Source organism: Procambarus clarkii, chromosome 89, assembly GCF_040958095.1.
Source record: "Procambarus clarkii isolate CNS0578487 chromosome 89, FALCON_Pclarkii_2.0, whole genome shotgun sequence".
NCBI classification, from domain to species: domain Eukaryota; kingdom Metazoa; phylum Arthropoda; class Malacostraca; order Decapoda; family Cambaridae; genus Procambarus; species Procambarus clarkii.
In genome coordinates this window covers 11635114-11649489 of record NC_091238.1, presented here as the reverse complement: position 1 = coordinate 11649489, position 14376 = coordinate 11635114, and the positions used below count along the sequence as shown (strand labels likewise).

Here is a 14376-nt window from a genome sequence, read left to right as displayed (position 1 = left end):
TGCCAGAGATACTTGTAGCCAAGTCTTATACGAGCTGTGACAACATCTATTAGTCTACTGACTTTGTTACTTGCCCCATACACATGTTTTACTTCACACATTTCATTGTGATGAACAATGGACCTGCTAGTTCCAGTTTGCACTGTTCTACTTTCTTCAAATTCATCCAGGAGTTCTCGTCTAATGACACTTTTAAGGGACCTATTTGATAACTGAAGATTCCGTTCAATACTGTCTATATTTACTGCAGCCTTAGCAAGGGCGTCAACTTTGTCATGTTCCTGCAGGCCAATGTGAGAAGGAATCCACAACATTTTTATATTTACCCTCTTGCTAAGTATTCTTATATATCTACGTCTAGCTTCCAAGACAAGCACGTTATTACTTGATTGCAAACTGTTTATTGCTCGTAGTGAGGATAGGGAGTCAGAAATAATTAAGCTGTCTACTTCAATGTTGTCAATAATGTCGAGTGCTACCAGTATCGCTACCAACTCGGCTTGCATTGTGGACGCCCAGTTACTAATTCGGATATTCCTTTGAATATTCACTGGGAGTTTACTTTAGTGCTGGAATATATGCATCACTAACGTATAGCTGTTGGTTGGTCTATAGGCCTATTGTAATGGCCTTAATAATCCTCCGGAGGTTGATAGGCCTCAAGTCCTTCTTGAATACCTGGAAGAATACCTGGAAGTAGACTCAGCCAGATGATTGCGGAGTTTACCTTCTTATTGTTCCCTCACGTTTTCTATCTCTTAATACATGACAATTGAGAGACAAGATGCGTTCTGCCACAAGGAAAGTTACCCATAAGGAAAGTTACCCACAAGGAAAGGGAGCCGGTCGGCCGAGCGGACAGCCCACTGGACTTGTGATCCTGTGGTCCCGGGTTCGATCCCGGGCGCCGGCGAGAAACAATGGGCAGAGTTTCTTTCACCCTATGCCCCTGTTACCTAGCAGCAAAATAGGTACCTGGGTGTTAGTCAGCTGTCACGGGCTGCTTCCTGGGGGTGGAGGCCTGGTCAAGGACCGGGCCGCGGGGACACTAAAGCCCCGAAATCATCTCAAGATAACCCAGAAACATTGAAGAATATGTTCAGGCAACATTTAGCTGCCCAAATGTGTTGACAATGTGAAGACACTCTTGATATTCTTAGTGTTTCTTCAGCTCCAACTCTTCACTACGAAAAGACTTTGGCTACTTCTTGAGTACTTTTCCGTTCGTCCATCTTCCTAGGTCTTAGACCAGGGCTGAACGAGGCAATTAGGAAATGTTTGAACGAATAATCATGTCGATAGATGGAGGATAAGAATAAGTGTTACCATGTCAGGTGATGGGAAGGAGGCCAATTTTAGTTAGTTATAGTTAAAGGTTAGTTAGGAATAGTTAGAGGTGATTAGATGACATGAAGGTAACCAATTAGCTGGCCGATAAGTTGATCGGTGTGGTGGAGACGGTGGCAGGTGTGGAGGGAATCAGAGTCGGATTGTTGTTGTTATAGATTCAGCTACTCGGAACAAGTTCCAAGTAGCACGGGCTATGGTGAGCCCGTAATTTACCTGGCACAGGAGCGGGGCAAGTAGCACGGGCTATGGTGAGCCCGTAACTTACCTGGCACAGGAGCGGTGCTGAATGTGTGTGATAGTAGGAGAGAGGAGAGCTTTGTATACTAGGTAAGGGAGGGGGTTCAGATGATAACTTGCGGGTTCAAGTGACTAGGTTGCTACTCTAGGTAACTACGTGTTAAACGACGTGACCAGATGCTGGTAGGCCTATGTCATATTATCTTATGGTGTGCTTACCTCACACCCTCACTCCTTTCCCCTCACTCCTCCCCCCTCACTCCTCCCCCCTCACTCCTCCCCCCTCACTCCTCTCCCTCACTCCTCCCCCTCACTACTTCTCAATCTTTTCCATCTCTAGTCGTTACTCTTCTTTGCTTCCTCCCATTTCAAGTATAACATTCTCTCCCGTACTCTCCCTTCTCTCCCCCTCACACTCTCATCACTCCCTTCTCTCCCCCTCACACTCTCATCTCCCCTCTCCCTTCACTTTATCACAAGATCACTTTTACTCCCCCTCACTTTTACCAGTAATCCTTCATATCTATTTTTTGTTCTTTATTAAGTCATTGACTTTCCCCTCTCTCTCTCTCTCTCTCTCTCTCTCTCTCTCTCTCTCTCTCTCTCTCTCTCTCTCTCTCTCTCTCTCTCTCTCTCTCTCTCTCTCTCTCTTTCTCTCTCTCTTTCTCTCTCTCTTTCTCTCTCTCTCTCTCTCTCTCTCTTTCTCTCTCTCTTTCTCTCTCTCTCTCTCTCTCTCTCTCTCTCTCTCTCTCTCTCTCTCTCTCTCTCTCTCTCTCTCTCTCTCTCTCTCTTTCTCTTTCTCTTTCTTTCTCTTCCCTCTCCCTCTTTTCCCCTCTTCTTCTCTGTCCGTTTTTTTGGGTCGTGTCTCATCCCCTTTCATTCGTCGCGAGCTGCCTATTAATGTTTTTTTTATTGCGCTTTATTACCAAGTTGCTGATGTGTCTCCTGTCAGCTTCTGTCTGTCTGTCTGTCTGTCTGTCTCCTCTGTCTGTCTGTGTGCGTGGATGACTGTCCGTCTCTGGGTACCTGATTGTCTGTGTCTCTCTGTTCTGTATCATCTCGTATTTTCATTAGTATCTTTACGATTATTGTATTATTGTTATTATTATTGTTGTTATCTGCTCTTTGTCCTTTACCTGACGTCTTCTCAATCTCTGGTGAGTTATCTCTCTCTCTCTCCTTCTCTGTTGCGTTATTTTCTGTGTTATACGAATATTTGTTAGTCTACCTTTTCGCCCTTGTTAGTCTACCTCTACTTTGTCTTCCCCTGTTCGTCTACCTCTACTTTGTCTTCCCCTGTTCGTCTACAGCTACCTTATATCTTCCTCCCATGCTGCACACCCCTTACCTGAGCCGTACCCTGCCCGTGCCCTCCGTGCCCAACCCCCCTCCTGCCCGTGCCCAACCTGCCCCCCGTGCCCCAACTCCCCCTGCATCAGCTCTCGTCTGCCCGTCGCCACTCCTCTCTAATATCACCAGTCGTACCTACAGCAGTTGGTGCAGGACACCCTTGTGGACGAAGGTCTGCGGGTGGTGAAGGAGTCCCTAAACCAACAGAAGGATCAGGTCTCCCGTCCCCAGGACTCCTCCTCCTACCAGCGGAACTCCCAGCAGCAGCAGCAGCAGCAGGACGGGCCCGCAGGGAAGCACAACTCGACAGGCGGTGCTCCTACAGTGCCTGTCTCTGCGGCCCCCTCCGCCAACGCCCCCGGCAGATTAGTCTCTCCTCCCACCACCTACTCGGAGATGTTCTCCTACCCTGAAAATAAGGTGAGGAAGGTAATGTCTACGATCCTTTTTATTACTTCTGTCAGTGTGGTGTATTGTACCCCCCTGTTAAACCCGTCGTCGGCATTGTGGTGCATGGAACACCACCACCACCACACCCTCCCTGTAGCCTAGGGCGAACCCTGCATCATAGGACACCTCCTGCACCTCTGCTTACAAGGGCACGCCCTGCTTCCTAGCAAGCGTCCTGCACCTCTGCTTACAAGGGCACGCCCTGCCTCCTAGCAAGCGTCCTGCACCTCTGCTTATAGGGACATGCCCTGCCTCCTAGCGAACATCCTGCACCTCTGCTTATAGGGACACGCCCTGCCTCCTAGCGAGCACCCAGCCTCCTATGAAGCTCTCTGCCTCCTAGGGAGTAACCGACATCCTAGAGAGCACCCTGCTTACTAAAGTACACCCTGCTTCCTAGGAAGCACATTGATTATTAGGACACAACCTGCATGCCTCCTAGCGAGCATCCTGCACCCCTGCTTACAAGGACACGCCCTGCCTCCTAGCGAGCACCCAGTCTCCTAGGAAGCACTCTGCCTCCTAGGGAACGCCTTGCCTTCTGGGAGTCACCCTACCTCCTAGCGAGCACTCTGCATCTAGGAGTCACCACCCTGCCTCTTACGGCACACCGTACCTACTGTGACTCACCTTGCATCCTAGGGAGCAACGTGTCTTCTAGTACTCGCTTTTGCCTCCTAGGAAGTACCCTCGCTTACTAGGACCCACACTACCTCCTAGGGGAACACCCAGCGCCTGCATGGATGGACCTGTGTGTGTTGCTGCTCTCAGTGAAGTGTATGTACTAAGAGACCAGTGTGTTAAACACTATAATGTTTCACTATCACCAATCACTATCACCACAGCCGCCTTCCACTGTCGGTCGTCACCGTCACCATCTCCACTGCCATCAACACTACCACCATCACTCAACAGACAGTTCTAGGAAAGACCACCTTCGTCGTCTTTGTTAGAGCTATCTCTCGAAAAAAAATAAATTGCTGCTAGGTGAACAGATGCATCAGGTGAAAGAAATTCTACCTATTTGTGTGTGCGTGTGTGTATATGTGTGTGTGTGTGTGTGTGTGTGTGTGTGTGTGTGTGTGTGTGTGTGTGTGTGTGTGTGTGTGTGTGTGTGTGTGTGTGTGTGTACTCGCCTACTTTTGCTTGCGGGGGTTGAGCTCTGGCTCTTTAGTCCCGCCTCTCAACTGTCAATCAACTGGTGTGTGTGTTTGTGTGTGTGTACTCACCTATTTGTGCTTGTGGGGGTTGAGCTTTGGCTCTTTGGTGTGTGTGGGGGGGGGGGCCTATTGACCAATTTATTCTGCTCTGTCCAAATTGTTGGTTTTACATATACAAAAAGACTTGAAATAATATATTTGAGTTATTTCATATTAACTTAGTAGATCCTAAGATGAGCGGAACTTTGGCAAGAGTATTCACATTTTGTAATGCAATTACGTGCAGGTGAGGGATGATTAAGCTTAGCCTCGGCATTGAATCAATGGTATTACATGTGACAAAAAACATGCGACTAACAACGGTATTAATACACGCCCTTGTGGTACCCGCAGGTGCTGTCCTCCAGTCAAGGAAACATCATCGCGGTGGCCAACCCCGCGCTCTCCATGTCTGCCGCTATGGTTCCTTCCCAGCTCAGCGACGAGGAACGTCACATTTCTGCGCTATACACCCTCAGTCAGACCGTAGGGGCAGCGGCTGCTGCACGGGGAAACTCCATTAAGCAGGAACCCAATTCTCCGGGCGCCACCAAGCAGGAATAAGTGCTGAGTGGGGCACCTTACTGGGAAACTAATAAGAGTAAGGGAACCAGATTATCCGGGGGCGCTTGACTAGTTCTGATTATCCACGTACTTTTGGCTAATTCTTCAGATTATCCAGGAGCTCTTGACTAGTTCCTCAGACTCTCCAGGAGATTTGGACTAATTCTTCAGACTATCCTGGAGTTCTGGACTGAATCTTCAGACCATCCAGGAATTCTCGACTAGTTCTTCAGACGTCAGTGTCTCCTGTACACGAGTTAATTCTGTAAGACCCTCCAGATGCCTATGACATCAAGCCACCTCTCCAGGAACAGGAACTATCGGCCAGTTCTTCAGCTCTACAGACATCGTCTCACATTAGAATTTTCTTATTTATAAATAAAGTGTCTTCAAGTGCCATCTACTACTTGTAATTCCCGGTTATTTATTAAGCAGTTCAGGAATAACTAATACAACTTCTCACGTTGACATTCAGTTCCCAAAGTATGAAACCATCAGGCAGTCTGTGACTGTTTTAGTCTACGAGGCCCAAGCCACTTGAAAGCCTTAGACTAAAACTGGTTTTAGTGTCATGTTACTAATGTTTAACTCTGACTATTCACGTTTCCTAAGTCGACAATGGCTCTCAGAGCAAACTAACAGTCCAAGAGTCAACATTAACAAGAAGTCACTCCAAGAGAACTACTAGTCACCATTAAACCATAAAGAGTAACACAGATATTTATGAGCAACCAGTTGAAATACTGATTACCTTTTCTAGTATTCAAAACTCAAAGCATCATCGAAACCTCGGTGGGACAGTGGCATAAATAATGAGCCTAGATAAACCCCATGAAGAGACTTAAGTGACAGTAACTCAACCATTCAGTTGGTGAAATTTGTTTCAGAGTGTATATGTGAGAAATTATCCCTGTGTGCATTGACTCCTCCTTCCTCCTCCATCTGACACTCAAGTGGCTTGATTGAATTGAAATTGAAATTGAAATGTCTTGATGTGTTCTAACAAAAAATGAAGAAATTTACAAGAGCAGCTACAAAACAAGTTATTATTCTCACAACTATTGGACGCTGTTTTCTGATCCGTGTCATCCATTGTAACTTTGATGTAATCAAATTGAATATGAAATTTATGTGTCAAAAGAATTATCCTCAAGTCGAAGGTGAAAATCTCCAAATCCAGGCATATTATTTGTTTGTGTTTTTGTAGGTTATTTTCTGTGTTGCCTGTGTTTAAATATTGTTATTGTTTGTCACTGGAGAGGCCATGGCAACACAAAAGCTCAAGACCATAACAACACAAACTCGACGCCATGGCAACACAGATACTGGAGGTCATGGCAATAGAAGAGCTCGAGGCCATGGCAACACAGAAGCGACAAGTGTCTCATAGCCTCTGCTGTTGTAAATGCAATTTTAACGTCGCCAATCTAAACTTTCTCAGAACTTGGGTTGCTGTGAGTGAGAAGAGAGAGGGATAATGCTGGAACATTAAAATGAACAAAACTCGTAAGTAACGAACCAAATAATGCTGAATACGTTGCCATTTGTTGGTTGAATAATTAATCAAATCTAAGTGGAACTTTATGATGTATTGAACTTGGGCATAAAATATTGGCTTCATATTAGAATCTTTTGTAGTACAATTATCATGGACAAAAACAGTTTCCCTCAGGATGCAAATGTGTGAAGGATTCCAAGAATGCTACATCAGGTCTTCCTGTTGACTGCTGCCTAAATCACAAATTATTGTCCTAGTATTTCATATCCTAGTCTTGCCCTTGTTACTAAATCCGTCGGTAAATCCAATTATTATAGCTTAAATCAGTTTTGAAATTTCTGCAAAGACCTGTTAATTCTAGCATGTGTTCCAATTTCCACTGTGACACGAACCAGGCAGTTGGGCACACAGTTGGGCACATCTGATGCATGACAAGATTCTGTTCTTGCAAGGAACGTCATGTGAGCATTGAGGTTTTGGAGATTTTTCCCCTTTGCTGCAAGAAACTGGATCTCTTCATGTCTAAAGCTGAATATAAGTAAAGGTTTTGATTGCTCTCTGTCTCTCTCCTTCAGCTGTTGTGAAAACGGTGTCAATATGGTAATAGGGAATTGTAATCTATTAATTAAAAGGGTGAAGGGGTACATTGGATGACATTTAATTATATAGGACTCCATCGCAGAGTGAAGTGGACACCACACCTTATCCTAGATTGAAGTTAGCCTGAATTACAGTCGCCTTTTGATGTGTTGGGTCTAACGTGGATGAGGCTTCCTCCAGTACTTCGGCCTTGTGATGCGCGAGGGCAAACAAGGCGGTGCTTCGTTGAGTACTGTGTTATGAGAATGAAAATGTAGCTCAGGGCTCTCTGTAAGATGTTCGGAGATCTCTATAGAGTGCTCAGAGGTCTATATGGGACGTTCAGAGCGTTACAGGATACTCAGGGCGCTCTATAAGCCGCTCAAGGTTTTCTGTTGAATGCTCAGGACTCTCTATAGGGTGCTCAATGCTCTATAGGGTGATCAGGGCTCTATAGTGTGCCCAGGGCTCGGTGTATGGGTGTCAGCATTAAAGACAATCTCGTGGTGGAGTGGTAAATAGCCGTGAAAATTTAAAAGCCTATTACAAAGATTTTAAGTGATTGATAATCAAAATACAGAACCATTATTTAATAATGAATTTCCAATAATAACACCAAAATTATTGTTTAAAATATAGTGAAATGGTAATTTCTCAAGTTATTTGAATATATTTATTTAACTATAAGTCTTAGAGCTTTCTCTTGATAATAACTTGACAAGACAATTTATTTGACGTTCCTGCCTCAAAAACAATCAGCTGAGTATCTTGCAATGTTCCTAAACTCATTTTATGATTGTAAGTTATATTTTAGGATGGTCCATAATCAACAAATTAAACTTTAAGGTAGTCACGAGAGGACTGTGGTCGTAAGAATACATACGATGGTCGTAAGGACACATACGATGGTCGTAAGAACACATACGATGGTCGTAGGTGTTGGTAAGGCGCTCTCACCAAGAAGCGGCTATAGGAGAAGAGTCCTTGAGTGGTGGTGATCACTGGTTTAGATGCGCTCTTGATCTGTGCTTTTTAAACTATCCTGTTACTCAGGGTTTATACTCTTGTACTTTGCTGCGTTTGTGCATTATTTGTGATTTGTTCATACCTGGGAAAACAACCTCCTTTTTTGGCTCAGTTGTACCTGAAGATGGTGAGGACAGCCCGATGCACCTGAGTTGAAACAACCCTGTCGTTTTAAGTTTTCTCACTTACTTGAAGGAATAATTCTTTAGGAAGCCTCAAGTTGTAAGATGTGTGGGCTTGCTGATAGTTATGTGAGAGTCAACTGTGATATATGTGTGCAAGCGGTCTCTGTCGGGCCATGGTAACTGCTGGAAGCTGGGGCTCAAACCTTCAATTCCTGGCCCAAGTTTATCACTTGAAGTCCTTTAGCTAAAATATATATATCAGCGCCAGGAGTCACATAGCACTTAATGTCCACTGACGAGATTGTAGCTCTTACCTCGATCATGGCGGCAGAGTCAGTATTTACTGAACCAGTTTGTGAGCCCTGAAGCCCCACGAAGGCATCCTGGATCCATGATTATTATTGTTGTGGACGACCTCCCAGCGATTCGAAGTACCCACAAGTTTAGCAAGTACCCACAAGCCGCCATGATCCAGGTAAGATATCCAGGTCTCGTAAGTGGCCACATCAGTGTTCTGTGAATCCTACCCAGATATCGAAGCAATTAAATTCATTGAAATACACAGCGATATTTGCGAGATTTTAAAACTTGACCAAGTCGATTATATATAATAGTTTTGAATATGAGTAGTTGAGTTTATCAATTTATTTATGTATAGCATTTCGATTTTTTTGCGTGATAATCTTAAGCCTAGCTTTGAAAGTTTGAGCTGAGCTGCACAGCCAATATTTGCTTTTAATTTTGTGAACTCTAGGTGAGAGATGATTCCTGTAGTAATTTTAGATATTAGATTGGTGTAATCTAGTTGTTGGCTTCATCAGTGGAGCCATACTGGCGTGAATGTTTGCATTTGTCGTGTGGTGAGCGAAAATGAGCTCTACGCCCTCTACTACTAAGCAGTCATAGATTCTTTATGTGATATTGTTTCTTTTCTGTTTTTATTTATAGACTGAACTGTGCCGTAACACGTTTATCCTCTTAACAAAAACTCATAGCAGTGACAAATGCTTATTTTATGATGGAAAATTTGCATAGCAGTGACAAATGCTTATTTTATGATGGAAAATTTGCTAGGCTTGAATATAGCTAATTCTCGGTGCCAGTCATACTGGGCTACCGTGGAAATAATCACAACAGATGTGTATTATTATTGTTATTTGTAGCAATCATTTGTTATGATTTGTTCTCATTCGTCTTGTTCTCCCTATCCCCGAACATCATACTTTAGGTGAGCCTCTCTCCACAACCTCAGTGTAAATTGTCGAAAGTTGAAAGGTTTAGTCAAAAAACTAATAAACATTTCGTTGTTCAGTTCGTGTTTATGTTAATTAAGGAAGGTAAGGCAGCATTGTGTACAGATGAGGTGAGGGAAGCAGCAGCCCGGAGCGCTCCTAACACTTAGCTAGTAATGGTATCAGATCCAACCTATCACCCAAAAGTGATAGTAATTATATCAACTGTTTGTCGAACGTATGAAGCTGAACTGATGCGCCCACAAACTCCACGTTTCGTGCTATATATTTTGTTGATGGCACAAGACAAGGCAACAACAACAAAACTTAAACGTTCCTAGGCCTAATTTATCATAAATGTATACTAAATTATCCCAAAGACGGCATACATTAAGCCTAGGATTGCCTGTTGAGGCCTAGGATAAGTTAGGCTACGTTCTACAGTTACCGTTCCCAATTATTAGCCTACCATTTGTAATGTTCCAATAATACAAAACGAGAGCTTTCTGGTGGGGCTTCAACTGTTTATTTTTGACTGTTCAAGCAATAGTTCATGTAGTTACTGTGCTGTAATTTTTGGAGAATGAGTTGCGAGAGGAAATAATAACTGGACACGTACATAAGTCTGAACCATTGTAAAGAAATACACATACTTGGCACACTATCTTAACCGTCCTGAGTTATCAGTAACTTCTAACTGCCGGTGAGTTATGACCATGTGAAACTCTTCACAAATTCATCACTTCACATCAGTGGCGTGTCAGTTTTTCCATAATTGATGTTCAACGCATTATTAATAATTTTCCTAATCTCCTCGCCTATGTAAAGTTATGAAATCTTTGACAATTTTGAAGCTAAAGGGACAATTGCGATGCATTCGAAAAGTTTGGCGCTGATAAAGACATCATGAGAAGAACGACTGAAAATTCTAGAGTTAAACTGTAATTTCGTTATTTATGCGTTTAGTGTCGCTTGCTCTTATACAACTTGTGAGGAAGTAGTCAGGTTCACTTGTCTTACCGTTATGTAGTGGGAACAACGGGTACGACCTGTCACGTACCCGTTACCTGCAACTGATGTACTGGGAACATCAGTTACGACTTGCGTCTGTTACCGTTACTTAATGAAAACAGCGGCCAGGTATCCTAGCGAGACTACACCATTTTAGACCAAGATGGATACCATATGTTACAAGCATCTTAAAACTATTAGTTATTGTTTACGGTCTTAAAACCCGTAGGACTCGCGTTGTGAATACCTCCATTAAGCATACAGAATAAGTTTAAGAGAAAAGCTATTCGGGTTATTAATAAATTCGTTTATGGTACTGTCTTTCTCGAATGAAATATGTGAACGTGCGTAACCGCGTTTTCTCTTCCATTGTTGGGTTGTTAAAGACGTGTAAAGCAAGTGCTTGAGACACTACAAGAAACCTCAGATGCAAGGATCAACACAAGTCATAATCTGTCGCTGAATGCCATTTTTTTTTTTTAGCAAAGATTTTCATATCGCAAAAGGAACACAATTTCTGAAAACAATGTAATTCACGTGAAATTGATTATTGTTATTATTATTCTTTGCAAATACTGTATATTGAAATATAACTGTTGTGATGCTGAGGACCAACGCCTTATATATATATATATATATATATATATATATATATATATATATATATATATATATATATATATATATATATATATATATATATATATATTCTGTTTCTGATGAGAGGTTTGGACATGTGGAAAACGATTGTGACTCAACATATGATAGTAACATGCGATAATTCAACATTAATTAACGAGACCCAGGCATGAGCAAGCCTTTCTTAATACTGAAACACCTCTTCAACTTATTCCAGATTTGTAGGGACAGAATTATAATAATTCTAGGTCTGTTTAGTACTGGTTTCTGCCGTGTATAAGATGCATTTTGCTACCATCATATTGTAGAATGTTTGGTCGCACATTCAAGAGAAAGTGTGAAGGTGATTGGTTCTGTACATTCACTGCTGTTTTTTTTTTTTAAGTTTGATCAGAGAAATGGTACATAGTGGGTTTTGCGGTGAAACTTTTTATTTTCTGCTTTTGTGGTGAGTTATCGGATATAGAAACAGTGCAGTCTCAAGTTAGATCATTATCTGGAGAAAGCGCTAAGCCAGTATGACTATATAGCAATTGGAAAGGCTTATGAGGACAAGGAGCTAGGATACGGGGACAAGGAGCTGGGATACGAGAACAAGTAACTAGGTTGTGAGGACTGAGTGACGAATATGGTGCCCAACCACCTGTACAAGTCCCACCAAGGGACTACTTTTGTGCTCTTTCATAAAAGTTGTTATTTAAATTCATTGAAATTTCCACCGAGTTGCTTCACTTCCCATTTTCTGTCTGGCTTGCTTCTGTTGTTATACACATTCACAATTTTGTCAGTAAATTATTAATTATTTATTTACAACTGTATGTTTCATGTAGATGCTGACTTAATGTGCTCAGCAACTCGACGCCTTTATCTTGTAGTTCGCATAATTTATCATTGTAGTATAAGAGGTATATGTTGGTGATACAGCATTATGATTTAACTTGGCCCATTTTTTATGAACAGAATTTATATTGGTATTTTAATATATATATATATATATATATATATATATATATATATATATATATATATATATATATATATATATATATATATATATATATATATATATATGATCCTTTCACAGCAAGTTGAAAAAGTTATCTTTGGCTTCAGTGATGTTGAACAAATTACAGTCTGCACCCTTTCTCTCTCAACCGTTGCAAATTATATTTTTGTCAATATTCGAGTGGATAACTAAGGCCCCCATGGCACCAGTGCCACGCCCCGGCACTGGTGCGCCCTAGACAAGAGTGCATTATACTCTCTGTAAATAGACTCCCGTTCCCTTCTTGGATGAGTACACGAGCACTGAACGTGCAGAGCTCTTATGGGTCACAGAGCTCTTATGGGTCACAGAGCTCTCTAGGGGTACAGAGCTCTCTAGGGGTAGAGAGGTGTCGCCCGGTAAATGTCGTCCTGGGTACAGAGATGTCTCCGTGGCTGTGGGACACCCACACACATCCCGAGACAGGAAGGGACCCCCCTGCATGTCCTTGTGTGATGCTCGTGTTGTGTCACAAACTAAGAATGGAATAGTTAAGAATAACTAACATTATGAACACAGTGTAAATACCTATGTACTATCACCACAGACGAGGAGTGAAGCATACAGATATTGTTATCAATATCATGTTTGATTCTCCATGCTAAATGTGAAGATTTTATTTATAATTCGTCCTGTGTGACAAAAAAAAACATCCAATACGTCTCAGAATGTGACATGTCAAAGATACCATATAAGAATCGTGACTCCAGATCAGTGTATGGCATCCGTAAGCTTAAATAAATGCTGCAACGTTTTGTCTCTTTATTGCAAGATAAATCAGCCATTTGCAGTAATCCATGTTGCAATATTCCACGTTCAGTCCGCATCATGAGTGAACAGAGGGGATTCTCGCGTGGCATTCTTGACGTGTTATACTTCCTAAAACGTTTGTTGATTCTCAGAGTCTGTCTGTCTCTCTCTCTCTCTCTCTCTCTCTCTCTCTCTCTCTCTCTCTCTCTCTCTCTCTCTCTCTCTCTCTCTCTCTCTCTCTCTCTCTCTCTCTCTCTCTCTTCCTCCCTCCCTCTACATATATACGCTGTGTATTTGAGGCGCCCTTTTCTGTAAGCTGTAAGATCTTGTCAAAACGTTATATTTCCATGTTAACAAACCTGAGTCATGAAGATGACTGTTTGCGTTCTATGTATGTATATAAATATACTCAGTGTAAACACTTGGAAGAGTTGATATCAAATTTTGATCTATAAAATCCTTTGATTCCTGTATTTGTATGATAGATTGTTTGAGGCCGTAGGGTGGATGATTACTTTTGTATGGATCCTTCGTATTGAACAAATGTAATATAAAAATAAAGAATAAATTATTTATGTTTAGCAGTGGAAGTTAATGGATGTGAATAAGTGAATAAATGGTAGTCAATTAAGTACATCGCCTCATTACCCATTACCCATTTATTGAAGATAAACCTTTATCCCATTGTATATCTCACCACCAGGAAAATATCCCACCTAATACGTTCTCTATTTCACACATATACATAAGTGCAAAAACGTACGTTTTATATATATATATATATATATATATATATATATATATATATATAATACAATTTCATACAAGAATCCCTAAATATCCAGCTGCTAGCATAATAATTTATTCTTGTGAGTATATGTGGAACATGTCCCCCCCCCCCCCCCCCCCCCGCCCCACCGTATCCTAAGTGGTGACGTCCCGATGTGTGGAGCCTCGGGGAAGCTCGTTGACAAGGGCCAACTTACCACTGTGATGTACCTCAAGTTGGTCCTTGTTGACAACTGCTGGAGGACGAGGATTTGCCTGTCACGTGACCATTGTGTTGATGCTCATGTGTTTGTAAGCTCAGAAGAAAAATAAAGTCTGACATTGTGATGACTTTTTGTCTTTTATTTAACCATCAATAATGAAAATCATCAATAATGAACATCACAATACGTTGACGAATAAGACGAATGGTGAACAAAAATTGGCATCTAGTGAACATATCAGAAATGAAAACGGAACACTGTATAGATACAGCAAGATAAGTGTACTTCAGTTCTCGGTGAATATATATACTGGTAGGTGTTCCTCGGTG

General features: G+C 42.0%; 1 protein-coding gene across 1 annotated transcript in view; it reads left to right on the top strand.

Annotated features, from left to right (window-relative positions):
• LOC123773389 (NGFI-A-binding protein homolog) overlaps positions 1–14174 on the top strand; it is a gene marked incomplete at its 5' end in the record, with an annotated part of 78011 nt that extends 63837 nt beyond the window's left edge. The window contains 2 exon segments of the mRNA XM_069318032.1: positions 3079–3366; positions 4941–14174. Of these exon segments, the coding sequence (XP_069174133.1) occupies positions 3079–3366; positions 4941–5150 (498 nt within the window). The 3' untranslated portion in view covers positions 5151–14174.
• Positions 14175–14376: the final 202 nt, after the last annotated feature.